Raw genomic sequence first — 27,289 nt, 5'->3', positions numbered from 1 at the left:
CACGATACAAGGGGCTTCAAATTCCTCGTCGCCCATGACCTTACTTAGAAAACAAGGTGCGAAGAAGCCTCCCCCTGGCTACTCTCCCGCCCACCCACAGCCTCCCCTACGGGACGGAGCCCGGCGCCCCCGCCCGTCCAGCCGGCCCCAGCCCGCGCCCCTCACTCACTGCTCGGCTGCGCACCGCATCGCGGCCCGCGGCGGCCCGCCGGCTGCCGCCTTCCCGCCCTCCGGTGCCGCGGCCCCCGCCTCCCACGCCGGCTTCTCGGCACAGCTCGCGCCCGGCCACGCTCCGGGCTGAGGCATGGTCCCCCGACGCATGGGGCCGCCGGCGGCGCCGCGGGGGTTCAGCCGCTCTCGAGCGACCCGGGGCCCCACCCTTCGGGGCGCCCGGCCGTGGCCGCTGCCGCCCTGCTGCCCGCGGGCTCGGGTGGGTGCACCGGCCGCTTCCGCGCGCGTCACCACCTCCCGCCCCGTGGCCTCTAACCCGCGGCGAGGGGGCGCGGCCAGAGGCGGCGGGGAGCCCGGCGACGAGGCGCCTGCGCATGCGCTTGCGCCCGCCTAGCGGCCTGCGGCCAGGACCGCCCACGCGAGGCTTTTTCTGCGCTTGCTCCGCCTCCGCACGCCGCTGGCCGCCCGGGCTTCTCGGCGCGCGTTCGTCGCGCTGACAGTCCCGTCCGCTGCTTGTCCTCGAGTCCTGGGGTGTGAGGAAGCGAAAAGGGACTGGACGAGCGGTGGGCTACCTCTTCGGTGAGGAAGAAGTCCGGCCTGGGGTGCGAAGGGCGCTGACGTTTGGGGGCACCTTACAGTGTCGCTCTGGGCTTCCGAGTTTCTCCCTCCGCTGGCTGGCTTCCTCAGCTAAAGAGCAAGGGATGTGCCCGGGTGGGTGATATGCAACTTGCTAGGCCTCCCTCCGTGGCTGTCCCGTCACCACCCGCCCCGAGCTCAGAGACCGGAGGCTTCTGGTGTGGGGTCGGGCTTGTCGCCCCAGGGCAGGGAGTTACAGCCCCTTCCTTCCGTGAGGGTGAGAAGGGCGACATGGTTCGACACAGCAGGTGAGCCAGCACAGCACAGTGTGTATTCTTGGACCACGTTCTTTAAAATAAAATTTGAAATTTGATTTAGGAAGGAGCAACAGCAAAGGAAAAATACTAGCAGACTTCAGACATCAGAAGACAAAATGTTTCAGCTTTAGGGAGGAAATAGAGTAGCCGCTAAAGATGGGCAGCAGTCGAAAGTGCTAGAAGTGTTACTAAAGCAAAGAGCTCAGGACCAAATAATGGGGAAGGGATTGGTATGGGCAATCCAGAAACCTACAAGTAGCTCTGGGGCAAAACTGGTTCAAAACAGGGTATTTTATTGAAAGATGAAACTGGGAGAAGGGTGCTGGAGACCAGATCTCAAAAAGTCACCTGCAGTTAATTAAAGACCTTGATCTTCCTTGAAAGATCACTACAGTTAGAGAAAAGATTGGGAAAGAGCAAGACGGACCAGTGTTAGGGAGACTAAGTGCTAATGGGCATCAAAGGGAGAAACTGGATGTAAAGAATCCTTGCATTTTAAGGCAAAGAACTATGGTGGGTTTTACCCTTTCATTTTGAGAGTGATAAATACACATGCTTTAAAAATGCATAGCATACAAAAGACTATGCAGTTAAATTTTGTATTGATAGTAAGGGTGTGGGATTATAGCGGATGACTAGTGTACCCTAAAATTCATTCCAACTGGAAACTCACTGTGACCTTATTTGGAAATAGGTTCTTTGAGGATGCAATCAGTTAAAATTAGGTCAGATTGGATTAGATTGGGTGAAAATCAATGTCTGGTATCTTTATATAAGAGAAAATGCCGAGATACATAGAAACAGGAGTGAGGACATGGGAAGATGAAGGCAGAGGTTAGGGTGATGTTGCTAGAAGCCAAGAAATGGCAGGAGCTGCTAGAAGCTAGGAAAAGTCAAAGATCATTCCAAAGGGGCTTTGGAAGGCGCATGGCCCTGCTGACAACTTGATTTCAGATACCTAGTCTCAAGAACCATGAGAGAATAAATTCCTGTTGTTTTAAGCCACTCAGTTTGTGTTATTTTGCAGTAACAGAGCAGGGAAACTAACAGAGATAAAAGTGAAGGATCATACAGCAGAAATTGACATAGCAATGTAAATAAACTATAATAAAAAAAATTTTTAAGTGAAAAATTGTAAAATATTATCAGGGCAAATTTATTGATAAGGGCTACTAAGCAGATACACTTTACTTCAAAGAGCTAGAAAAAGCTTAATAGTTTGGTTGCTAAGTATTTTTCTTCCTATTGTGCCTATGGAACTGAGAAAGTAACCACAAAATGGATTTGAGAGCCCAGTAGACCCACTGTGAGAAGGAATTGCATGAAAACACCATGGATCACATGACTTCGTTCCACCCAAAAGTGCCTACACTAAATGCAGTTGAAGTACCAGAACTGCCTAGGATACTGTATCGAGGAAGATATCTAAAGACTTGGGAAGATGGGGACCCTAGAGTGGATTTATCATGTAAGACCTTCTCACCCACCTCAGGATAATTCAGAAGACATTACCCTTCACCATGACAGTGAGAAATAATTTGTGAAGTGAGCCCCAGCATCTTAAAGAGATCTGCAACTGCTGCTCTTGTCTGTTCAGACGTATCCTTCAATGAAAACTGTTAGCATCAAACTGGGATTCCTACATGCAGTGGGGATAATGGGACCTCAGGGTGGTAGGTAGGGACCAGTGTGGTTACTGTAGTGAACGACTGAGCAAAGCAGTAATTAGGATTGTCTGACTCCAGAGACTTGTAGTGTTGGCTGATCGATCATGGTATCCCTAGAAAAGAAATAAATGGATGATTGCCAGTTCTTCTTTATAAACAGAAAATGTCTAGGTCTATGAACCTAGAAATCCAAACTTGCATCGCTGAAACATAAAATCACAGCCCCTCAATCAATTCTCAGACTTGAGCCAATTTACGTTTCCAGAACTCTTTGATTGAAGGGGAGGCCAGGTCTTCTTGAGAAAGGACCCTACTTCATTGTCCAAAGTGTACAGTATTAATTTTTTCCCAGCCTTCCCAAAAAGATCCTGTAACCATCCAGTAGAGTGACTGTGCATTGGTGCAAAGGAAATAACCAGACTTTGGGGGGATTTGTAGACAATGTCTATGACCTAGAAGTAATTTGTGGAAACCCAAAACATCACTGTGTCTACCTATCAGAGTAGGGACTTGTGAAGGTCAAGTGATCAGTGGAATTTTAGTTCAAGTTCATCTTACATTAGCCCCACCAAGTCTCCGAACACATCCTGTGCTTATTTCCCCGGTTCCAGAATGCATTTGAAAAAAAAAAAAAAAAAAAAAAGACATATTCAGCAGCTGGCAGAATCCCCACATTGGTCTCCTGACCTGTAGAGTGAAGGCTGTTACTATAGGAATGGACAAATGGAAGCCATTAGAACTGTTTCTACCTGTAAACAATACCACATTTATGGAGGGCTTGAAAGTTGCAAGCTTTGTGATACCCACCACATCCCTCTGCAGCCCACCTATTTGTCAAGTGCAGAATACAGATGGCATCTTCGAGAATGACAGTGGGTTTCTGTAAATCTGATTATTGATAATTCCAGTTGCACTGCTATTCCAGATGTGGTTTCATTCCTAGTACCAGGTATGCAGCTATTGATCTGATCATTGCTTTTTTCCGTTATATGTGTTGAAAAGATGACTAGAAGGAATCAGCTGGCAAGGCTAGCAACACACCTTCACTGTCCTACCACAGGCTATATCATCTCTTCAGCCTTGTGACATGAGTTAGTCTGAAGGGATCTCCTTCCCTTCCCCTACCTCTTCCACATCCACGAACATCATGCTGGTCCATCACATTAATGTTGATATGCTGATTGGTCCTGGTAGGCAGGAAGTAGCAATTACTATATACATGTTGGTAAGAAATTTGTGTGTCAGAGGATAGGAAATAAGTCCCCCCAAATCCAGAGGCTTTCTATCTCAGTGAAATTTCTAGTGATCCAGGGGAGTGAGGTATATTAAAATATCTAACATGAAGGATAAGTTGTTATATCTGGCCTCTCCTACTATTTTAAAAAAAAAAATGCATAAGACCTAGAGAGAGAAGTCTCTGCAGCAGGTCCAGGTTGTTGTATAAGTTGCTCTGCTTCTTGGATAGTAAGATTCAGTAGGTCCAATGTTACTTGAAGTGGTAAGTAGAGATGATTTTGGAGTCTTTGACAAATACCTATGTAAATGAATCAATGCAGACCCTTAGGATTTTGGAGCAAAGCCCTGCCATCCTCTGAAGATAATGACTCTCCTTTTGAGAAACAGCTTTTGGCTTGCTAATGGGCCATGTAACCTGAGCTCAGTAATAAATCATGTTGCTGATATATAACCTTGATATGATTGGATGAAAATGGCACCACACCTCTGTGATCTTCCAAAAATTCACAGCCACAGTCTAATTATGAGAAGAACACTAGACAAATTACACATTGCATTAGAGGGGCATCCTAAAAATTACTTAACCAGTAGTCTTCAAAAAGTCAAGAGGAGCCTAAGGAGACACAGCAACTGAATGTAATGTGGTATTCTGGATGGGATCCTGGAACAGAAAAAGACATTAGGTTAAACAAAGGATGTCTGAATAAACTGTGGACTTTATTGACTAATAATGGATCAGTATTGGTTCATTAAGTGTAATAAATAAACCATACTAATGTAAGATGTTAGTAATAGGATGAGAACAGGGTATATAGGCACTCTGTACTGTCTTATCTGTCGCTCTATAAATCTAAAACTATTCCCCCATCTGTTATATTAGAAAAAAATGAAACTCAAATCACCATGTCATGCAATTATAAATCAAGACTTTCCAAAATAAGGAAGAATGTCTAATCATACTGTCCTTATTTTGTACTTCAAAAGAAAGGTTTAAATGTAAATGTTAATTATTTCATCTGTAATCCTTTAAAAATCTACTGTGTCTATGTTTTATAGTTTGCCTAACATAGAGGTATGTGTGTATTTTTAATGTGTATATGCATATTGGGAATGTCCAAATTTTTTATCAGCATATAGAACTAAATTATCAGAGAACAAATGTGTTAAATAAAAACTAAATCAGAGGTTCTTAGAGGAAGCTGTGAGAAGTAGGCCCATGAACTATGATATAATTACACTTAACTTACTGTTACATCAAGATGAATAAATAATAACAAATTCTATAAGCCTAAGTAAAAGCTTATAATAACATTGCTAGAGACAATTACAGATAGTTTACCTCTTCCTCTTAGAGTCAAACATTCCTAAATTATATAACTAATAAAAGTAAAATTGTGGTATAATTTGTAAATGCTTAGACTTGGTAAAATATTTTGAACCATCTCAAACTAGTATACTTACTTCTTCAGTGGTCTTGCCTACAATAGTTAATGCATGAAAGATTCTATGTTCCTTTCCTTTGAACATTTCAGCCCTTACTTAGAGTAAATGCTCATGAAGAATACTACTGAGCTGTTAGTGTTGGTTGGTTGGATTGATTTTTTTTTTTAATTCTCTGTAAGGAACTTAGTACAATTTATATGCATATATACCCTTTCAATACCATAAACTCCTATTTTACAGCAAGGTCAAAACATATTTTTACTTTATGGAATTTCCCAATGTCACAGCAATAAGAAATAGACTTCAAGGGTATTCTGTACATCGGTTCCTAAAGTCGTCACAGGAAAGGTACTTTTTAGCTTATTCTTGTTTCATAGGTTTATGCACTGTACTCAAGCTTGGAAGGAAGTGTTGCTAGTTTCACTTAGAAATTAACTACTGTAAGAATACCTGAGTATTTATTTCAAGGACCCCTGTTTTTAGCATGTTTCCTGATTGTGGAATGCTCATTGTTTTTTATCAGGATTTTGTTGTGGGGGCTACTGTGTCTTCGTAGTTCTGAGACTAGAAGAAATAACTTTATGGGGAAATAGTCCATTAAAAAATACCTTGCAGTAGTAATAGTTTACCTGGAAACCCCCAAAATTGTCCCCAAGAGTTTTTCTTGGGAGAAGTATGAAATTCAGTCATAATGAAATTTTATCATGAAATTGAAACCATTTCATGTATAAGGAGATGACAGAGAATGATGTTGTACAAAGACTTGGAATTCTGGAAAAGTATTAAACCAGTCTTATGCCTCCAGCTAAAGAGAATTTCATCCTAAAAAAAATGATTCAGGCATATGATAATTTTTTTGAAGAGCCGTAAAATAGAATTCCATGCCCTTAGTACCTGCTATGGACTGAATATGCCCCCCCATGCATATGTTGAAGCCCTAACCCCCAGTATGACTTATATCTGGTGATATTAACTGAATATTTGTGTCCTCCTAAAATTCATGTGTTGAAACCCTATTCTCCAAGGGGATGGTATTAGGAGGTGGGGCCATTAGCAGGTAATTAGGATCAGATGATCAGGAGGGTGGAACCCTCATGAATGAGATTAATGCTTTTATGAGAATCACGAGAGTACCCAGTCTTTCACTTAGGTCTTTAATCCATCTTGAATTTATTTTTAATATGGTGTTAGAGAGTGTTCTAATTTCATTCTTTGATATGGAGCTGTCTGGTTCTTATAGCACTATTTATTGAAGAAATTGTCTTTTCTCCATTCTATATATTCTCATATCCTTTGTTGTAGATTAATTGACCATAAGTGCATAGGTTTATTTCTGGGTTTTTATCCTATTCTCTTGATCTCTGTGTCTGGTTTTGTGCCAGTACCATACTGTTTTGATGACTATTGCTTTGTAGTATAATCTGAAGCCAGGGAGCTTTATTTGTCTTTCTCAAGATTGTTTTAGTTATTTGGGTTCTTTTGTATTTCCATACAAATCTAGAAAATTTTGTTCTAGTTCTGTGAAAAATACCATTGCTAATTTGATACAGTTAGCATTGACTCTGTAGATCACCTTAGGTAGTATTGTCATTTTAACAATGCTGATGTTTTAAATCCAAGAAATGGTCTATCTTTCCATCCGTTTGTGTTGTCTTCAATTTCTTTGTTAAGCATTTTATAGTTTTCAGAGTATAGGAACTTATAGAGGAAAATCTAAGCAGAACACTGACATAAATCACAGCAATATTTTTTTGGACCTGTTCCCTAGAGTAATGGAAACAAAGGCAAAAGTAAACAAATGGGACCTAATTAAACCTAAAAGCTTTTGCACAGCAAAGGAAAGCATAAACAAAATTAAAAGACAACCTACATATGAGGAGAAAATATTTGCAAACAATGTTGCAGCAAGCAACCAACTTGTTGGTTTAGATTGACTTCTAAAATGTACAAACAGTTCACACAGCTCACTATCAAAAAACAAACAAACAAAAAAAACCCAATCAAAAAATGGGCAGAAGACCTAAATAGATATTTCTCCAAGGAAGGCATACAGATGGCCAGTAGGCACATGCGCAGATGCTCAGCATCACTAGTTATTAGAGAAATGCAAACCAAAGCTACAATGAGGTATTACCTCCCACTGGTCGGAGTGATCATCATCAAAAAGTCTGCAAATAATAAATGCTGGAGAGGGTGTGAAGAAAAGGAAACTCCTGTGTACTGTTTGAGGGAATGTAAATTTGTGCAGCCACTATGGAAAACAGTATGTAGGTTCCTTAAAAAACTAAACATAGGATTTACCGTTGTGGCTTAGCAGGTTAAGGACCTGACCAAACATTGTATCTGTGAGGATGCAGGTTCAATCCCTGGCCTTGCTCAGTGGGTTAAGGATCCAGCATTGCCGTGAGCTGTGGTATAGGTTGCAGACATGGCTTGGCTGGCGTTGCTGTGACAGTGGTAGGCCAGCAACTGTGGCTCCGATTCGACCCTTAGCCTGGGAACTTTCATATGCTACAGGTGCAGCCCTAAAAAGCAAAAAATAAATAATTAAACAACAAGGACCTACTGTATAGCATAGGGAACTTACGATAACATAATGGAAAAATATCTGAAAATATATATATAAAGATATATATATATATATATAACTGAATGACTTTCCTCTACACCTGAAACATTGTAAATTGACTATTTCTCAATTTAAAAGTTATAAATACAAAAAAATAAAATTAATTAATTTTAAAAAGAGTCACAAGAAATTTTGCTCTTCCTCTGCTCTTTACCAGGTGAAGGGTATAAGAAGAAGTTAGCAGTCTACAAGCCAGAAAAAAATTTCTCACCCGGACTCAACCATACTGGTACCCTGATCTTGGATTTCCAGTCTCCAGAAATGTAAGAAATAAATTTCTGTTGTTTAATCCATCCAGTGTGTGGTAGTTCGTTGTAGCAGCCTAAACTAAGACATTTGGAGATAGGGCCTGTATGGAGGTGATGAAGGTTAAATGAGGTCATGGGGTAGAGCCCTTATAAGAGGAAGAGGAGTTTTCATTGTGACTCAGCTGTGATGAACCTGACTAGCATCCATGAGGATGTGGGTTTGAACCCTGGCCTCGCTCAGTGGGTTAAGGATCCAGCATTGCCATGAGGTGTAGTGTAGGTCATAGACGCAGCACAGATCTGGTGTTGCTGTGGCCGTGGCATAGGCTGGCAGCTGCAGCGGTGGTTTGACCCCTAGCCTGGGAACTTCCATATGCTGTGGGTGCAGCTCTTAAAAAAAAAAAAAAAAAAAAGAGGAAGAGTCACCAGACTTCTCTGTCTGCCAGAGAGGACACAGAAGGCAGCCATGTGCAAGCCAGGAAGAAAGCTCTTGCCAGAAACCAAATTGGTTAGCACCTTGATCTTGGATTTCCGAACCTCCAGAACTGTGAGAAAAGAAACCTCTGTTGTTTAAGCTGCTCAGTCTATGATATTTTGTCATGGCAGCCCAAGGTGACTAAGATAGTAGCATAGACTACTTCTTGATACTTACCTTTTTAGGACAAACATCTGGGTTCATTTGGAAAGGAAGTCCATCATTCATACTGCACAGTGGAATTTAGAAAGTGCTAAAGACACAAAGTGAAGAAGTTTCCTAAGAGAATATAGGTAAGGAAGAGAGTCTTTGTCATTTCTATGCTGTATTATGGGAAACCTTCACCTCCTAGAGTAACCTGATGCTAGGTTGATGATTTTCATACAAGCTCATCTTATCTCCATCACAGAGGGAAGAACATCACTCTACTGTTACCAAAATCTCTATTTGTGATAAGGTAGGTTGTCAACTATGCCTTAAAAAATCATAGCAGGATATTGCTGACAAAGTAACAAGGGCTTTCCGGATCTTTTGCTAATGTTTTGTCACATTAATTTTTTGTTTTTCCTTAGTCCAGAATTTTAGAAGGCAGTTGACTAGGTCTTCTTCAGAAGATAAGGCTACATAATTTCATTATCACTGCATTATTTCCCAAAGACCTTGTCAGCTAGAATCTGCTTTAAAATAATGGTCTTTTGGAGTTCGCTTTGTGGCTTAGCAGGTTAAGGACCTGCTGTTGTCTCATGAGGATTTGGGTTCGATCCCTGGCCTCACTCAGTGGGTTAAGGATCCTGCATTGCCATAAGCCGTGGCACAGGTTGCAGATGCAGCTCGGATCCAGTGTTGCTGTGGCTATGGTGTAGGCCTCAGCTGCAGCTCCAAGATTTGACCCCGATTCCTGGAACTTCCATATGCTGCAGGTATGGCCATTAAAAAATAAATAAATAAAATAATGGTCTTCAAAGTGAGTTACCTCTATTGCTTGGGCTACACAAGGGCCACTTACCAGCTGTGCGGGAGTGCCCCACTCCTGGTCTCCACTCTGAGCTCTGCTCAGGGGGTGCTGCAGGTCGGCAGCTGCGGTGGCTCACGTTTACTCAGTATAGAGACTGATGGCAAGTGACAAACGTCAATTCACAGTAATAAAAGACTTTAAAACATAAAAATATACTGCATTACCTAAAATTCTGGGAATGGAGAATGGAGTGGAAATAAGATTTCAGTAAGAAAAAGGAATGATGTAAAATGCAGTCTCTTTTGTTGGACTTTAAGGCGCCTGCAAGGGAATACAACTCAAAGCCTCTGGCCAAGATAAGAATTACCAGACCTTTATCATCGCCCCACACTTCTCATTGTAAGGCACCCTCCCTCACCTGGAGCAACCTGGCCTACTCCTTCCTGACCCCTACTAGGAAAGGCATGTGGCCCACTCCTCACCCCACACCTATAGGCCCCCAGCTACTCAGCAAGTGTATCATAAGACTCCTCTTTCCCCAACAAATCAGCAGGTCAGCAGGCAGAGCACACTTCTCCTCTCCCTGGATTGTAAAAACAGACATGACCACACGCCCCGGTCGGCTCTCCCTGATTGTTGTCCTCCTGCGCTTGCAGCATCTCTTATCTCAGTAAACTCTACTTTCTCTTCACCCTGCCATGCTCAATAAACTCTTCTTTCTTTGTACCTTGACATGAGTCCGGAAATTCTTTGCCCACCCAAGTGCACAGACCACAACGTTTTTTATGAATGATAGTGAGTGTCTAATAAATATATTATTTAGATGTATTAGAGACACGAGTCATGTGATGATTTTATTTTAAAATGCCAAGATTTATAATACAATGGAAGTTACATCCTATAAAGTGAAATTTCTAATGGAAAGTTTTAGATGTCAACTTTCAAATGTGGAAACAGTGTTTCAAAACTCTTTTAAGGGAGAAAGTGGGCAAAAATATTCAGATGACTGCCTCAGATGACAGCTAATCAAACCCCTTTCATTTTATAGAAGTGGCAGCTGAGGACCAGAAGTTCTGTTCTTGAACCAGAATCCAGGACACATCCAGTCACTGGTTCTGTGACTCTATTCCATCTCCTACACACAGGGTTCTGTGAGAAAGCCCGTGTTTATTAATGACACGATACCTCTAAGTAAGAGGTCGTCTCTGAAATGCATTTGAGTTGAGAGCTGTCTGACATCTGCAGTAGCCTGTCACCACCAGTCTCAGCTGTCATCAGGATTGTCTCTAAAGCAAACATTTAGAAATATGAAGTGTCCATACATCTATCTCAGTCACCTGGGTTGTAGTTTAACTATTGATTTCCCTGACACAGCTGGAAGCAGCTTGGGCTATTCATTGCCTTAGTTGGCTTGGGCTGTGCTGACAACAAAATACCATAAACTGGGTGGCTTAAACAACAAAAATTAACTTTCTCACAGTTCTGGAGCTAAAAGTGAGATTAGATTGCCAGCACGGTCAGGTCCTGGTGAGAGTTCTGTTCCTGGCTTGCACACAGTTGCCTTCCCTCTGCTCCTGCCTGCTAAGAGAAAGCAAGCTCTGGTCTCTCCTCTTTGTTTTGGCTGTGCCCATGGCATGTGGCAGTTCCTGGGCCAGGGATTGAACCCATGCCACAGCAGTAACCAGAGCCAGAGTAGTGACAATGCCAGGTCCTTAACCCACTGAGCCACCAGAGAACTCTGGTCTCCTCTTCTTACAGGGGCATAATCCTATTGGATCAGCCTCCTACCCTATGATCTCATTTAACTTTACTTCCATAACAGCTCCATCTCCAAATGTCACAGTAGGGGTTAGGGCTTCAACATACAAATTTCAGTTGGACACAAACATTCGGTTCCTAACATGCGTAAATCTTTATATACCTTGTACCTAACCTAATAGATGGTACCAGTGATCATTAATAAATTTCTGCTGAATGAATTCATATTAATGCCTTATATGAGTGGCAATGTAGTAAAGCAAAGGGAAAACTAACTCTATGACCTCGGGCAAGTCATGTAAACTTCATGAAGAGCCTCAACTTGTTCAGATGTAAAATCTAGGTAGCAACTCTTATGTTATGAGGCTTAGAAGGGAGGTGTGGGAATTCCCTTTGTGGCTCAGTGGAAACAAGCCTGACTGGTATCCTTGAGGATGTGGGTTTGCTCCCTTGGCCTTGCTCAGTGAGTTAAGGATCTGGCATTTCCATGAACTGTGGTGTGGGTTGTAGATGCAGCTTGGATCTGGCATTGCTGTGGCTGTGGTGTAGGCCAACAGCTATAGCTCCTTTGGCCCCTAGCCTGGGAACTTCCACATGCCTCGGGTTTAGCCCTAAAAATAAAAATAAAAAAAAAGAAAGAAAAAGAAGGGAGGTGTGTGTCAAGGATATGGATGTGTATTTGTGCAATAATAGCATATATCTAATACTTTTGCTTAACATCTTACAATTTATGAAGTACATCTGCATACACCGTCCCACTGAGAGAAGACTGAATGCCCCAGATACCTCGGACACCAAATTCCATGATCTTTTCACTATACCAGGTGATCCAAGACCTTAAAAGAAAGTGTTCATTTTAAAATAGCCTTGAACTTCACTAGGTCATAATTTCTGTTTTATGCAATGAAATAATTCATTGCATTCGTCTAGCCCTCAGGGTAATCATGAGGCCAGATTAAGAAATCTTCCTGGCAGGGAAAGAAAAATATTAGGTGTTTTAATATCTATTCCTTTGCAAAATTAATCAGCTACTTGCAATTTCCTTAATTTCTTTTTCAGAATATTTGTAGCCAAAGCTTTGTGAACAAGTCCAACCATGAACACTAGATGGCAGCATAAGAACCTCACTATAAGTTCCCAGTGGTCCAGCCTCGCTTTCCCACTGCTGATAGCCTGGAGATTTCTAGCACGGAGTCAAGGGTGAAGGAGACTTAGACAAATGTTGTTTTTCTGTGTAGAGGCTAAAAGTGTTCTGTCTAAGAGGTTGATATACTGTGAATAGTGCATAGAGGAACAATGCTCTCAGGGCAAACTACAGCCAGTGTGGATCAAGTCAGGAGACATGGTCTGAGTCCCAGGGCTGACACTTTGCAGTTGGTTTTCCCGGAGAAGGCCTATTTGCTGCCCTGTATGCATCTCATCAGGTTGCTTCGAGGACTCTACAGAGTCGTGTATAAGAGCTGCCACATGCTACAATTGAAATACAAGGTTCAGAAGTTCCCATTGTGGCTCCATGGAAACAAACTTGACCAGTATCCATGAGGATGCAGGTTGGATCCCTGGTCTCACTCAGGGGGTTAAGGATCTGGTGGTGTTGTGGCTGTGGCTGTGACCGGCAGCAGCAGCTCTCATTCAGCTCCTAACCTGGGAACTTCCCTGTGCCACAGGTGTGGCCATAAAAAGCAGAAAGAAAGAAAAAAATGAGATCCTTTCTGTCCCTGCAGTCTTCCTCTTCCTGCGAGGCTCGGGCCATGTACCAGCCCTGGGCTTCTGCTACGGGGCCCCTGCCTACCCTTCATCAACTCCAAGATCACTCTCAGACAGTAAAGGACTCTGATCTCAGATCTCTTTTCCAGCTTTCACTCAAAACAGCTGAAACTCACAGTTCTTAGTGTCCTCCACACCAGTGGTGTTCTGCTTCTCTTCAGTAACTTAAGCAAGGCTATACTCTAGACCTTGTCACCATCCAGAAGTGAACCCCTTAAAATTGTCAGTTTCCCATCCCACAATGTCAAAGTCGCTCCTCCTTTCCCCTCCCCACTTGCACATCCATTTCATTGTGGTTCCAGCTCCTCCACTTCTTTGCTTTCCCCCATCAGCTCCCCCCTTCTCTGCACATGGAGCCCCCTTCTCTTCTGGCCTATGCTGTTTTACTCTCACCAACACCTCGTATTCCAGTGCCTCCAGCCCTCAGCCCTCCACCCCACCCCCAGACACAGGACCAGTGCAGCCCTTTGAGGCAGTGCAGAGCACGGAGGTGGAAGAGCACAGGCAGAGAACTGAATTACTTTGCTGACAATTAACAGCTGTGTAACCCTGAGCACATTCGTAATCTCTCTGCTCATCAGCACTGGGTGTTTTAGAGGGATAAAAACACCTGCTCACAAGAGAATTAAGAGAGGTAGTAGGTAAAAAGATTTTTTTAAAAAAATCTATATTTATGCATTTGTCTTTTGCATCTTCCACATACATGCCTCTCCCTGTGATCCAGAGGTACCTCTCTGGAGGGCCAGTGGGTGAATGGGTAGACCAGGATTATTAGAGCAGGACTCAAGAGGCAGGGTGTGGCTTGCTTCTAAAACAGGTGTTTGAGATACAAAATAAAGGCCTGAGGGACGTGGCTTAGAGATCATGCTGAAATATGGTTTGGAAACAGAACAAGGGAGAACCAGGTAAACTCGCTTCCTATTCCCTTCACAATGACAGAGGCTCCTGAGGGCCCTGAACAGGGTGTGCCCTTGAAGGAAGTGGGCAGGGAGGGCAGAGGAGCTCAGTTTGTCCCTGAATGGTCAGAGCCCCCAAGATGGCTGTTCTCTTGCTCTGTGTCCATCCCCTGCCTGCCTCATCTGCACCCTGCTCACCTGTCGGACCTTCCCTCCTCAATAAAGGCCTATGTACTTGCGCCCAGCCCCAACTCGTGACTGTTGTAATTTTGAGATCAGAATACCTCCACCTTGATAGCTCATCAAAGGGGCAGTGAGGGGCGGGCTGCTCTGTGGTTTCCCTGGTAACCAATAAGCCAATCTGGCATCGAGTCCCCCTATAAGTGCTAACCTTCCCTCCCCCCAGGAAATGAAGACAGTTGTTATGTCCCGCTCGCTGCTTGCCGCTTGCAGTGGGGAGTGACTCCAGGACCCTGCTTCACACAGGTAAGTTTCCCCTGTCCATTAGACCAGTAATGTCTCTGTCTTGGGTCTTGAGGCTGAGCAAATACTGAGCTTTCAGGCCTTTGGGGAGCAACGCAACCACCCCCTTTCAGGAGTTCAACATTCTCGTAAGTGTGAAAACATGAAACCTTAAGTGGGTCTCTGAATGCCCCCCCAGCAGGGGCCTGGAAAGAAAATCCACAGCATATAGTCTTTTAGTCTTCAAAACAACGCTACAAAACCATTATTACTGCATTAAGATGACACCACAAGGAGTGCCCATTGTAGTGCAGCAGTTATGAATCAGACTAGTATCCGTGAGGATGCAGGTTTGACCCCTGGCCTCACTCAGTGGGCTGGGGATCCATAGTTGCCGAGTGTTGTAGTGAGGTCACAGACGAGGCTCAGATCCCATGTGGCTGTGGCCTAGGCCAGCAGCTATAACTGATTCAACCCCTAGTCTGGGAACTTCCATATGCCAAAAGTGTGGCCCTAAAAAAAAACCCAAAAAATAAAAACCCACCACCACAAGACTATTATTTTCCCCATTTTACTGAATGGGAAAGTAAATGACAGAGTGAAAATTTTAACTCAGGCCAGCTGGCTTCAAAGATTGTGCTTTGAACCCTCACTCTCACTGCCTCTCAATAAACATGAGTTCCCTATACTCACTCTGACCCCTTCTCTGCTCAATGCCAGGGTTAAGAAGCCCAGTTAGAAAAGGTAAACTGCCATGTGTTTCATGCAGTTACTAGAGCTGGGCCTTTAGTTCTGCTCCATCACCTGTTGTATGTTCTTGGTCCGCTCCCTTTCCCAATCGCTGAATGGGCCTCCTGAATCCTAAACCTTCATCATTCCCTGCCTGCCTCACCTCCAGTAATGAACTTGCCTGGGATTTGTAGAGAAAATTAGTGCCATTAAGGGTAGACTCTTATATATACACAATGGAATACTACTCAGCCATAAAAAAGGATGACATAATGCCATTTGCAGCAACATGGATGGAACTAGAGAATCTCATACTGAGTGACATGAGCCAGAAAGACAAAGACAAATACCATATGATATCACTTATAACTGGAATCTAATATCCAGCACAAATGAACGTCTCCTCAGAAAAGAAAATCATGGACTTGGAGAAGAGACTTGTGGCTGCCTGATGGGAGGGGGAGGGAGTGGGAGGGATCGGGAGCTTGGGCTTATCAGACACAACTTGGAATAGATTTACAAGGAGATCCTGCTGAATAGCATTGAGAACTATGTCTAGATACTCATGTTGCAACAGAACAAAGGGTGGGGGAAAAACTGTAATTGTAATGTATACATGTAAGGATAACCTGACCCCCTTGCTGTACAGTGGGAAAATAAAAAAAATAAAATAAAAAAAAAGGGTAGACTCTGCTCAGCTTCTCTCCTTCTAACATCTTCAAGGGCACCTTCTCCTCCTCCTCCTCTCCAGCCAGTGTTCCAGGAAGCAGCGTCTGTCTTCCTCCTTCAGACCATTCCCTCCCTGGACCTTTCGCCTCCTCCAGGATTTCCATCAGGGTCTCTTTTTCCATCTCTTCAACCTTCCCCCTTTCAGCATCTAAACAAAAAGTAAGGTCTTTCTTCCCCTTTGCATTGTTTTCATCCATAATTGTCCTAAAGGTCAGAAATTTCCAAGCCTCCATCCCTGAACTCTTCCTATGAAGTGATGAAATTTCACTAATTCATGGGAAAAAAAGTAAATATAGGGAATTTCTCATGAAACGAAAATAAATTATTTTTCTTTGTTCTCATGACTTTTTTTTTTTTCCATTTCTTGGGCCACTCCCATGGCATATGGAGATTCCCAGGCTAGGGATCAAATCAGAGCTGCAACTGCTGGCCTACGCCAGAGCCACAGCAACACGGGATCCGAGCCACATCTGCAACCTACACCACAGTTCACGCCAACGCTGGATCCTTCACCCACTGAGCAAGGCCAGGGATTGAACCTGCAACGTCATGGTTCCTAGTCGGAGTCATTAACCACTGCGCCACGACGGGAACTCCTCATATGACTTTTTAAAAATGTTCTGATATTCTTTGTACAGGAGGTCTTTTGTGTCTGCAGGTTCCACATTCTCAGAGAGGGCTGACTGTACCACAGTATAAAAGGGACTTGAGCATCCATAAAGTTTGATATCCTTGAGGGGTCGGGAACCAGTCTTCCACATATCCCAAGGAATGACTCGTCCCTTCAGAAAAGTGTGATGACTTCGCTTGACCAACAACAAAAAAACCTCTCTGTTTCTGTTAAGATAGTGCGATACGGGGCATCTTTATGCATGACCTAGGCCAGAAGGTCTCAAACATTTTGTGTCTGAAACATCTTTACACTCGTAAGAACTATTAAGGATCTTCATCGGCTATATTTTTCCTACTTTCTATATTCTTGATGCCCTGACATCAGGAACCTTGCTGGCCCACGAGAAACTGCCCCTTTGAGGACTAGCTGATTCCTAGAGATAACAAACTCTTCCCCTGGAGTACACCTTTCATGTGCAAATTAACTGATCCAAAACCATACTCTCTCCCCACAACCACCCACCTGATCCGGCTCTCACAGGGCTCTTACACTTTGGGCCAATACAGGGATAAGTCTTTTTTATTGCACTTCACAGATACTGCATATTTTACAAATTGAAGGCTTGGGACAATCCTGCCCTGAGCAAGTCTTTCAGTGCCATTTTTCCAGCAATGTTACTTTGTAATTAAGGTATATACATTGTCTTTTTTTTTTAGACACAATACTGCACACTTAATAGACTATAGTATAAACTTACCATTTATATGCGGTGGAAACTGAAAAATTCATGAGGCCTTATTGCCACATTGGCTTTATTGCAGTAGTGTGGGACCAAACCTGAAGTATCTCCAAGGTATCTGTGTTCACCTGTTCTAATCACCCCAGGGCCAGATACAGGAAACCCTAGAACAGCCCTACACCATAGAGCCTGCTGAAAGTACTCAAACCAGCCACTCCTAAAGCCACTTACCCTGCCTTGCCTGTTCTTCTGCGAAAACCACAATAAGGCTCTAACCTGTGCTTTCTCCTCACTGACCACTGCTTCCTGTGTGGCCCTGTGTGACATGGCAGGCCCTTGTTTTGGGAACAGACTCCCCTTTCAGTGATAGTTGTCTCCTGACTTACTGACCTAACCATAGTTGAATAATAAAAAAGTCTACCTTTTAAAACAGTGCCTTCAGTAAGCTCTTGTTTATATGGGCTCTATATATTGATATTTACTGTTTTAGATATTAAAACTGAGAAATTTTTTAAATACATGAATATGTCATTCATTAACATAATAACATCTTAATGAAAAATAACTATTTTCCAAAAACAAGACGTATGAGAAGAGGTAGCACTCTTTCAGTCTTTGCAAATCTCTTCAAGGTCTGGCTTAATTGAACAAAGCGGAATTTTTTGGTCTGCTTCTGCATTCAAAGAGCTGCAATATCGCATTCTAGAAAACTCCACATTACATTCATGAGATTGAGAATGAAAGAAGCAAATAACATTTTAGTATTGAATACTTGATTTTGAAATTGATTTTGACCTCACAGAACCACTGAAAATATGTCCAGACCACACTTTGAGAATGCTAACCTAGGCCATCTTAAGTAATACACATTTTTTTATTTTTATTTTTTCCTCCAGCTTTATTGAGATACAACAGCATTATGTAAGTTTAAGTTGTACAGCATAATGATTTTACTTACATATATCATGAAATGTTATCACAGTAAGTTTAGTGAACATTCATCACCTCATATCAATACAAAATTAAAGAAATAGAAAAAAATGTCCTCCTTATGATGGGAACGCTTAGGATTTACTCTCAATAACTTTCATGTGTAACATACAGCGGTGTTAATTACCATATTGTACATTCCATCCCTAGTACTTAGTTATCTCATAATAGGAAGTTTGTAACTTTTGACCACCTTCATCTGATACCTCACCCCCACCCATGCCTCGGGTAACCACCAGTCTGCTCTCTTTTTCCATGAGTTTGTTTTTTGTTTGCTTTCAAAGTATAACTGACCTACAACACTATGTTGATTCCTGATATACAACAAAGTGATGAATATTTCTGCACGTTTCAAAATGATCACCATGATAAGTCCAGTTACCATCTGTTACCATACAAAGTTCTTACATATTTGTTTACTATTTTCCCCATTTTGTGCACTTCATATGCGTGATTCATTTATTTCACAACTAGAAGTTTCTACCAAATCTCCCTCATCTATGTCTTACCTCCCTCCTACACTCCTCCCTTCTGGTAACCACCAGTTTCTTCTCTGTATCCATAACTCAGTTCCTGTTTTGTTCTAATTGCTTGTTTTTTTGATTCCACATACAAGGAATAGAATAATTTGTCTTTCTCTGTCTGACATTTCACTTAGCTTAATTTGCTCTAGGTCCATCCATGATGTCACAAATACCAAGATTTCATTCTTTTTTTATGGCTGAGTAATATTTCATTATACATACAAATGTGTGGGTGTAGCCAAGTAATATTCCATTGCATACATAAATGTATGTATCATATATATAGACACATATATATACATCTCACACCTTTATCCATTCATGGACATTTAGGTGGTTTCCATGTCCTGGCTATTGTAAATTAATGCTGCTATGAACATAGGGTTGCATATATCTTCTCTAATTAGTGTTTTCATTTTCTTTGGATAAATACCAAGGAGAAGAATTGCTGGATCATATGACATTCTATTTTTAATTTTTGAGAAATTTCCATGCTATTTTCCACAATGGCTGCAACAATTTCCATTCCTACCAAAAGTGGACAAAGGTTCTTTTCTCCAAATCCTTGTAAATAGGATTTTTGTCTTGCTGTTATTTGTTGCCTTTTTGATAATAGCCATTCTGAAAAATATCAGGTGATATCTCATTGTGGGTTTTTTGTTGTTTGGTGGTTTTTTTTTGTTTTGTTTGTTTGTTTGTTTTTATGTTTTTGATTTGGTTGTACCTGCAGTGTGTGAAAGTTTTCAGGCCAGGGATCAAGCCCATGCCACAGCACTGACAGTGCTGGATCCTTAAACTGCTAGGCCACCAGGGAATTCCTCATCGTGGTTGTGATTTGTATTTCCCTGATGATTAGTGATGTGAATATCTTTTCATGTCCCTGTTTGCTGTCTGTAAGTTTCTTTGTGAAAATGTTTACTCATAACTTCTGCCGATTTTGCAGAGGGTGGGAAGAGGGGCCATACCTATGGCATGTGGACCTTTCCACGCCAAAGGTTGAATTCAAGCCAGAGCTGCAACATATGTCACAGCTATGGCAACCCTGAATCCTTAACCCACTGTGCCACAGTGAGAATGCCCCTCTGTCCACGTTTTTTTTTTTTTTTTTTTTGGGGGGGGGGTTCTTTTTGTCTTTTGAGTGCTGCACTCTCGGCATATGGAGGTTCCCAGGCTAGGGGTCTAATCGGAGCTGTAGCTGCCGGCCTACACCAGAGCCACAGCAATGTCAGATCCAAGCCGTGTCTGCAACCTACACCACAGCTCATGGCAACACCGGATCCCTTAACCCACTGAGCAAGGCAAGGGATTGAACCCGCAACCTCATGGTTCCTAGTCCAGTTTGTTTCCACTGCACCACAGTGGGAACTCCCTTCTGCCCATTTTTTAATCAGGCCTTTTGGTTTTTTGTTGTTGAGATGTATGAATTTTCCCTGTAGTTTGGATTTAACCCCTTATTGGCTGTTTTGTTTGCAAATATCTTTCAAGAGGAGGTGGTCTTTTCATTTAGTTGATAGTTTTCTTCAACAGGCAAGAGTTTTTACTGTGATATAGTCCCATTTGTTTGTTTTTGCTTTTGTTTCCCTTGGATGAGGAGACATAACCAAAAAATATTAAGACCAATGTCAAAGAGTGTACGTACTGCCTATGTTTTCTGATTTTGTGGTTTCAGGTCTTAAATTTATATCTTTAATCCATTCGAATTTATTTTTGTGCATGGTATGAGTAGCACAGTTTGCTGCATTTGCATGCAGCTGCCCAGTTTTCTCAACACCGTTTGTTGAAGAGACTTTCTTTTCCACATTGTATATTCTTAGCTCCTTGGTTGTGGATTCATGGCCCATATAAGTGTCGGTTCATTTCTGGGCTGTCTTTTCTTTTCCATTGATCTATGTGGCTGGGTTTTTATTCATACATTTATTTATTTTTGTGATTTAATAAAACATTTTTTAAAGTACAGTTGATTTACAGTGTGGTGTCTGCTGTACAGCAAAGTGACCCAGTCTGCCAGTCATACTCAAACAGACACACACAGACACACACACACACACACACATACATATATACATTCTCATTTTATTTTCCATCATGCTCTATCACAAGATTGGATATAGTTCCCTATGCTATACAGTAGGAACTCATTTTTTTATCCCTTCTAAATGTAATAGTTTTCATCTGCTAACCCTAAACCTCCAGTCCATCCCACTCCCTCCCACACACAAATCTGTTTTCTACGTCCATGAGTCTGTAGATAGGTTCATCTGTGCCATATTTTAAATTCCATGTATAGATGATGACATTTGTCTTTCTCTTTCTGACTTATTTCGCTTAGTACGAGAATCTCTAGTTGCATCCAGGTTGCTGCAAATGGCTTTATTTTGTTTTTTTAATGGCTGAGGAATATCCCATTGTGTTATGGACAACATCTTAATCCATTCATCTGTCTATGGACATTTAGGTTGTTTCCATGTCTTGGCTACTGTGAATAGTGCTGCTATGACCATAGAGGTGCGTGTATCTTTTTCAATGAAAGTTTCATCCAGATATATGCCTGGGAGTAGGGTTGCTGGATTGTATGGTAGTTCTATATTTAGTTTTCTGAGGAAACTCCATACTGTTTTACAGAGTGGTTGTACCAGTTTACATCCCCAACAACAGTATAGAAGGGTTCCCTTTTCTCCACACTCTCTCCAGCATTTGTTATTTGTAGACTTATTAATGATGGCCATTCTGACCTGTGCGAGGTGGTACTTCATTGTAGTTTTGATTTACATTTCTCTAATAATTAGTGATGATGAACATTTTTTTCATGTGCCTTTTGGCCATCTGTATGTCTTTGGAGATATGTCTATTTTGGTCTTTTGCCCACTTCTCAGTTGGGTTGTTGGGTTTTTTTGTTGTTTTTGTTTGTTTTAGTTTTATCGAAGTAGAGTTGATTGACAAGCTTGTGAAAATTTCTGCTGTACAACAAAGTAATTCAGTCAGACATACACACATGTCTATTCTCATTCAGATTATTTTCCCACATAGATTACACAGAATATTGGGTAGAGTTCTCTGTGCTATATAGCAGATCCTAGGCCAGTCATTCTGTATACCTCAGTGTGCCTCTCAGTCACAAAACTCCAGTCCATCCCTTCCACCTTATCACCTGTTCCCTTTGGTCCATTCCTATTGCTGCAAATGGCATTATTTCATTCTTTTTTATGGATGAGTAATATTGTGTTGTATATATGTACCACAACTTCTTTATCCATTCCTCTGTTGATGGACATTAGGTTATTTCCATGTCTTGGCTGCAGTTAAAATTGAGGTACATGTATCTTTTCAAGTTATGCTTTTCTCCAGAAAGATGCTGGGAGCAGGATTGCTGGATCATGTTGTAGTTCTACTTTGGGTTTTTTGAGGAACCTCCATACTGTTTTCCATTATGGTTGTACTAATTTATATTCCTACCAACAGTGTAAAAGTGTCCCCTCTTCTCCACCCCCTCTCTAGCATTTATTGTTTGTGGACTTTTGATGATGGCCATTCTGGCTGATGTAAGGTGGTACCTTTATAGTAGTTGACATTTCTGTAATAATTAGTGATGTTGAACATATTTTCATGTGGGCTTTTGGACATCTATGTGATTTATTTGAAGAATGTTTAGGTCTTCTGCCCATTTTTTGATTGGGTTGTTTTTTGATATTAAACTGCAAAGTTGTATGTTTTGGAGATTAAACCCTTGTCAGTTACAAATGTATTCTCCCATTCTGTGGGTTGTCACTTCGTCTTATTTATGGTTTACTATGCAAAAACTTTTAAGTTTAATTAAGTCCCATTTGTTTATTTTTATTTTTATAGTCTTTAAGATGGATCTGAAAAAATGTTGCTTCAGTTTAAGTCAGTGTTCAGCATGTTTTTCCTCTAAGAGTTTTATAGTATCTGGTCCTACATATAGATCTTTAATCCATTTTGAGTTTATTTTTTGTGTATGGTGTTAGAGAGTGTCCTAATTTCCTTCTTTTGCATATAGGTGTCCAGTTTTCCCAGCACCATTTATTGAAGAGACTGTCTTTTCTCCATTGTATATTCTTTGTCATAGATTAATTGGCCATAGGTGTTTATTTCTGAGCTTTCTATACTGTTCCATTGATTATATTTCTGTTTCTGTGCCAGTACCATATTGTTGCGATTACTGTAGCTTTGTAATATAGTCCTCCAGCTCCATTTCTTTTTCCTTGGAATTGCTTTGTCTATTTGAGGTCTCCTGTTTTTCCAATTAAATTTAAAATTTTTTTATCTAGTTTTGTGGAAAATAGCAGGTAATTTAATAGAGATTGTGCTGAATCTGTAGATTGCCTTGGGTAGTTTAGTCATTTTGACAATGTTGATTCTTCCAATCCAAAACCATGGTATATCTTTCCATCTGCTTGTGTCATCTTTGATTTCCTAATTTTTAAAAAATGTTTTTTCTTTTAACTGAGTGAATTTTATTACACTTATATTTGTACAACAATCATCACAACCCAGTTTTACAGCATTTCAATCCCAAAATCCCAGCCCATCCCTCCTCCACACCCAAACTGTCTCCTTTGAAAACCGTAAGTTTTTCAAAGGCTGTGAGTCAGTTTCTGTTCTGCCAAGAAGTCAATTGTATCCTTATCTTAGATCCCACATATCAGCAATAGCATATGACAATTGTGTCTCACTGTCTGTCAACTTCACTTGCCATGATAATTTCTAAGTCCATCCATGTTGCTGCAAGTGACAATATTCCATTCCTTTTTATGGCTGAGTAATATTCCAGGTATATATGTACCACATCTTCTTTATCCACTCCTCTGTCAGTGGACATTTAGGTTGCTTCCATGTCTTTGCTGTTGTGTATAGTGCTGCAATGAACATTGGAGTACATGTATCTTTTTGAGGCATGGTTTTCTCTGGATAGATGCCCAGGAGTGAGATTGCTGGATCATGTTGTAGTTCTACTTTGGGTTTTTTGAGGAACTTCCATATTGTTTTCCATTGTGGTTGTATCAATTTACATTCCCACCAACAGTGTAAGAGGGTTCCCTCTTCTCCACTCCCTCTCCAGCATTTATTGTTTGCAGACTTTTGATGATGGCCATTCTGGCTGATGTAAGGTGGTACCTTTATAGTAGCTTTCATTTGTATTTTTCCAATAATAGTGATGTTGAACATCTTTTCCTGTGTTTTTTGGCCATCTGTATGTCTTCTTTGGAGAATTGTCTGTTTAGATCTTCTGCCCATTTTTTGATGGAGCTGTTTGTTTTTTTGGTATTGAGCTGCAGAAGGTATTTATGTATTTTGGAGATTAATCCCTTGTCAGTTGCTCCCATTCTGTGGGTTGTCTTTTAATTTTGTTTAGGGTTTCCTTTGCTGTGCAAAAACTCTTTTTAGTTTAATTAAGTCCCATTTGTTTATTTTTGTTTTTTGTTTGTTTGTTTATATCATCATTACTCTGGGAGATGGCTCTGAGAAGATATTGCTGTGGTTTATGTCAGAGACTATTCAGGCTATGTCTCCTCAAACAGTTTGATACTATCCAGTCTTATATTTAGGTCTTTAATCCATTTTGAGTTTATTTTTGTAAATGGTATTAGAGAGTGTTCTAGTTTCATTCTTTTACATGTAGCTGTCCACTTTTCCCAGCACCACTTTATGAAGGGACTGTCTTTTTTCCATTACATTTTCTTGCCTCCTTTGTCATAGACTAGTACTTGACTACAGGTGTGTGGGTTTAATTCTGGGCTTTCTATCCTGATCCACTGATCTGTATTTCTGGTTTTGTGCCAGTTCATATTGTTTTGATGACTTTATCTTTGTAGTATATTCTAAAGTCAGGGAGCCTGATTCCTCCAGCTTCATTTTTCTTTCTCAGGATAGCTTTGGCCATACTGGGTCTTTCTATGTTTCCAAACAAACTTTATTTTATTTTATTTTTTTTGTCTTTTTGCTATTTCTTGGGCCGCTCCCACGGCATATGGAGGTTCCCAGGCTAGGGGTCTAATCGGAGCTGTAGCCACTGGCCTACACCAGAGCCACAGCAACGTGGGATCCGAGCCGTGTCTGCAACCTACACCACAGCTCACGGCAACGCCGGATCGTTAACCCACTGAGCAAGGGCAGGGAGCGAACCTGCAACCTCATGGTTCCTAGTCAGATTCGTTAACCACTGCACCACCACGGGAACTCCAAACAAACTTTAAAATAATTTGTTCTACTTCTGTGAAAAATGTCGTTGGTAATTTAGGGATTGCACTGAATCTGTAGATTGCCTTTAGTAGTATAGTCATTTTGACAATATTTTGACAATATTGATATTTCCAATCCAAGAGCATGGTATAACTTTCCATCTGTTTATGTGATCTTTGATTTCTTTCCTCAGCATCTCATAGTTTTTTAGAGTGTAAGTTTTTTGTCTCTTTAGGTAGATTTATTCCTAGGTATTTTATTCTTCTTGATGCAGTCGTAAATGGGATTTGTTTCCCTAATTTCTCTTTCTGATCTTTTATTGTTAGTTTATTGAAATGCAGTCAGTTGGAATGGATAAGCAATGGGATCCTGCAGTATAGCACTGGGAACTATGTCTGGTCACTTGTAATGGAGCATGATAATGTGAGAAAAAGGAATATATACATGTATTTGTTACTGGGTCACATTGCTATGCAGCAGAAAATTGGTAGAACACTGTAAATCAGCTATAATGGGAAAAAATGAAAATCATTATTAAAAAATAAATAAATAAAAATTAAAAAATAGAAATGCAGTCAATTTCTTTGTATTAATTTGTATCCTGTGACTTTGCCAAATTCATTGATGAGCTCTAACATTTTTCTAGTAGTGTCCTTAGGATTTTCTAGGTATAGCATCATGTCATCTGCAAAGAGTGATAGTTTTATCTCTTCCTTCAATTTGGATTCCTTTTATTTCTTTTTCTTCTCTGATTGCTGTGGCTAGGACTTTCAAAACCATGTTGAGTAGTAGTGGTGAGAGTGGAAATCTTTGTCTTGTTCCTGATCTTAGTGGAAATTCTTTCAGCTTTTTACCATTGAGAATGATGTTAGCTATGGGTTTGTCATATATGGCCTTTATTATGTTGAGGCCAGTTCCCTCTATGCCCATCTTCTGTTGGGTTTTTATCAGAAATGGGTGTTAGATTTTGTCAAAAGCTTTTTCTGCATCTATTGGGAGGATAATAGGGTTTTATTTTATTTTTTAGGGCCGCACTGGCAGCATATAGATGTTCCCAGGCTAGAGGTCAAATTGGAGCTGTGGCTGCTGGCCGACATCACAGCCAGCAATGCCAGATCTGAGCCACCTCTGTGACCTACACCACAGCTCATAGTAATGCCAGATCCTTAACCCATTTAGCAAGGCCACAGATTGAACCCTTGTCCTCATGGATGCTAGTCAAGTTAGTTAACCACTGAGCCACAATGAGAACTCCATTTCTTTGGTTTGTTAATGTGGTTTATCACACTGATTGACTTGCAGGTGTTGAAGTATCCTTGCATCCTTGAGATAAATCACACTTGATCATGGTGTATAATCCTTTTAAGGTATTTCTGGATTAGGTTTGCTGGTGTTTCATTGAGGATTTTTCATCAATATTCATTATTCATGTTGGCCTGTAATTTTCTTTTTTCTGTGTGATTATCTGATTTTTCTATCAAGGTGATGGTGGCCTCATAGAATGAGGCGAGCTCCTTCCTCTTCAATTTTTGAAATAGTTTCAGAAGGATAGGTGTTAACTCTTCTCTAAATTTTTGATAGAATTTTCCTGTCAAGCCATCTGGTCCTGGACTTTTGTTTGTTGGGAGTTTTTTTAATCGGTTCCATTTCAGTACTTGTGATTGGTCTGTTCATCTTTCTATTTCATCTTGGTTTAGTCTTGAAAGATTGTACTTTTCTAGGAATTTGTCCATTTTTTTTCTAGGTTGTCTCTTCAGATTTTATCTCTGCTCCCATCTCTCTCTCTTCTCCTTCTGGCATGCCTATATTACAGATATTGGTGCATTTATGTTGTCCCATAGTTATCTTAGACTGTTCATTTCTTTTCATTGAAAGACTCTTCAGTCTTTTTTCTCTTTTCTGTTCTGCATCAGTGATTTCCACTAGTCTCTCTTCTACCTCACTTATTCATTCTTCTGCCTCCTGCATTCTGATGTTTGCTTCTAGTGAATTTTTTATTTCAGCTTTTGTATTTTGCATCACTCCTTGTTTAATCCGTAAATATTCTATTTTTTAGCTCAATGTTTCTTATAATCTATCAGTCTTCACCTCCAGTTTATTTCCATCATCTCAAATCAGCTTTACTATCATTGGTGTAAAGTCTTATTCATGGAGGTTGGTAATTTCC

The 27,289-nt window shown here is 41.1% G+C and overlaps 1 protein-coding gene and 1 long non-coding RNA gene across 20 annotated transcripts in view; one reads left to right on the top strand and one right to left on the bottom strand.

Annotated features, from left to right (window-relative positions):
* The window catches only part of OTULIN (OTU deubiquitinase with linear linkage specificity), a 34,045-nt gene extending 33,577 nt beyond the window's left edge, over positions 1-468 (bottom strand). For both annotated transcript variants that reach the window (XM_003133841.5, XM_085001725.1), the window contains exon 1: positions 170-468. In XM_003133841.5, coding sequence (XP_003133889.1) covers positions 170-321 — 152 coding nt within the window. In that variant the 5' untranslated portion in view covers positions 322-468. The remainder of the gene's footprint in view (positions 1-169) is intronic.
* Positions 469-627: 159 nt separating this feature from the next.
* Positions 628-27,289, top strand: part of LOC110257250 (uncharacterized) — a 71,848-nt gene continuing 45,186 nt past the window's right edge. For 5 of the 18 annotated variants that reach the window (XR_014830784.1, XR_014830793.1, XR_002339612.2 and 2 more), the window contains exons 1-5: positions 628-750; positions 8,197-8,302; positions 8,948-9,055; positions 9,172-9,219; positions 14,545-14,624. This is a non-coding gene — a long non-coding RNA (uncharacterized LOC110257250). Of the gene's footprint in view, positions 1,056-8,196; positions 8,303-8,947; positions 9,056-9,171; positions 9,220-10,034; positions 10,163-14,544; positions 14,625-15,614; positions 15,746-27,289 lie in introns of those variants that run through there. The other 13 variants (XR_014830800.1, XR_014830787.1, XR_014830795.1 and 10 more) reach the window with 9 other exon arrangements.

Source organism: Sus scrofa, chromosome 16 (assembly GCF_054392235.1).
Source record: "Sus scrofa isolate SSC_HxYL_T2T_F1_AM1 chromosome 16, Sscrofa_HxYL_maternal_Yorkshire_Landrace_v2.0, whole genome shotgun sequence".
NCBI lineage: Eukaryota > Metazoa > Chordata > Mammalia > Artiodactyla > Suidae > Sus > Sus scrofa.
This window is presented reverse-complemented; position numbering and strand designations above follow the sequence as displayed.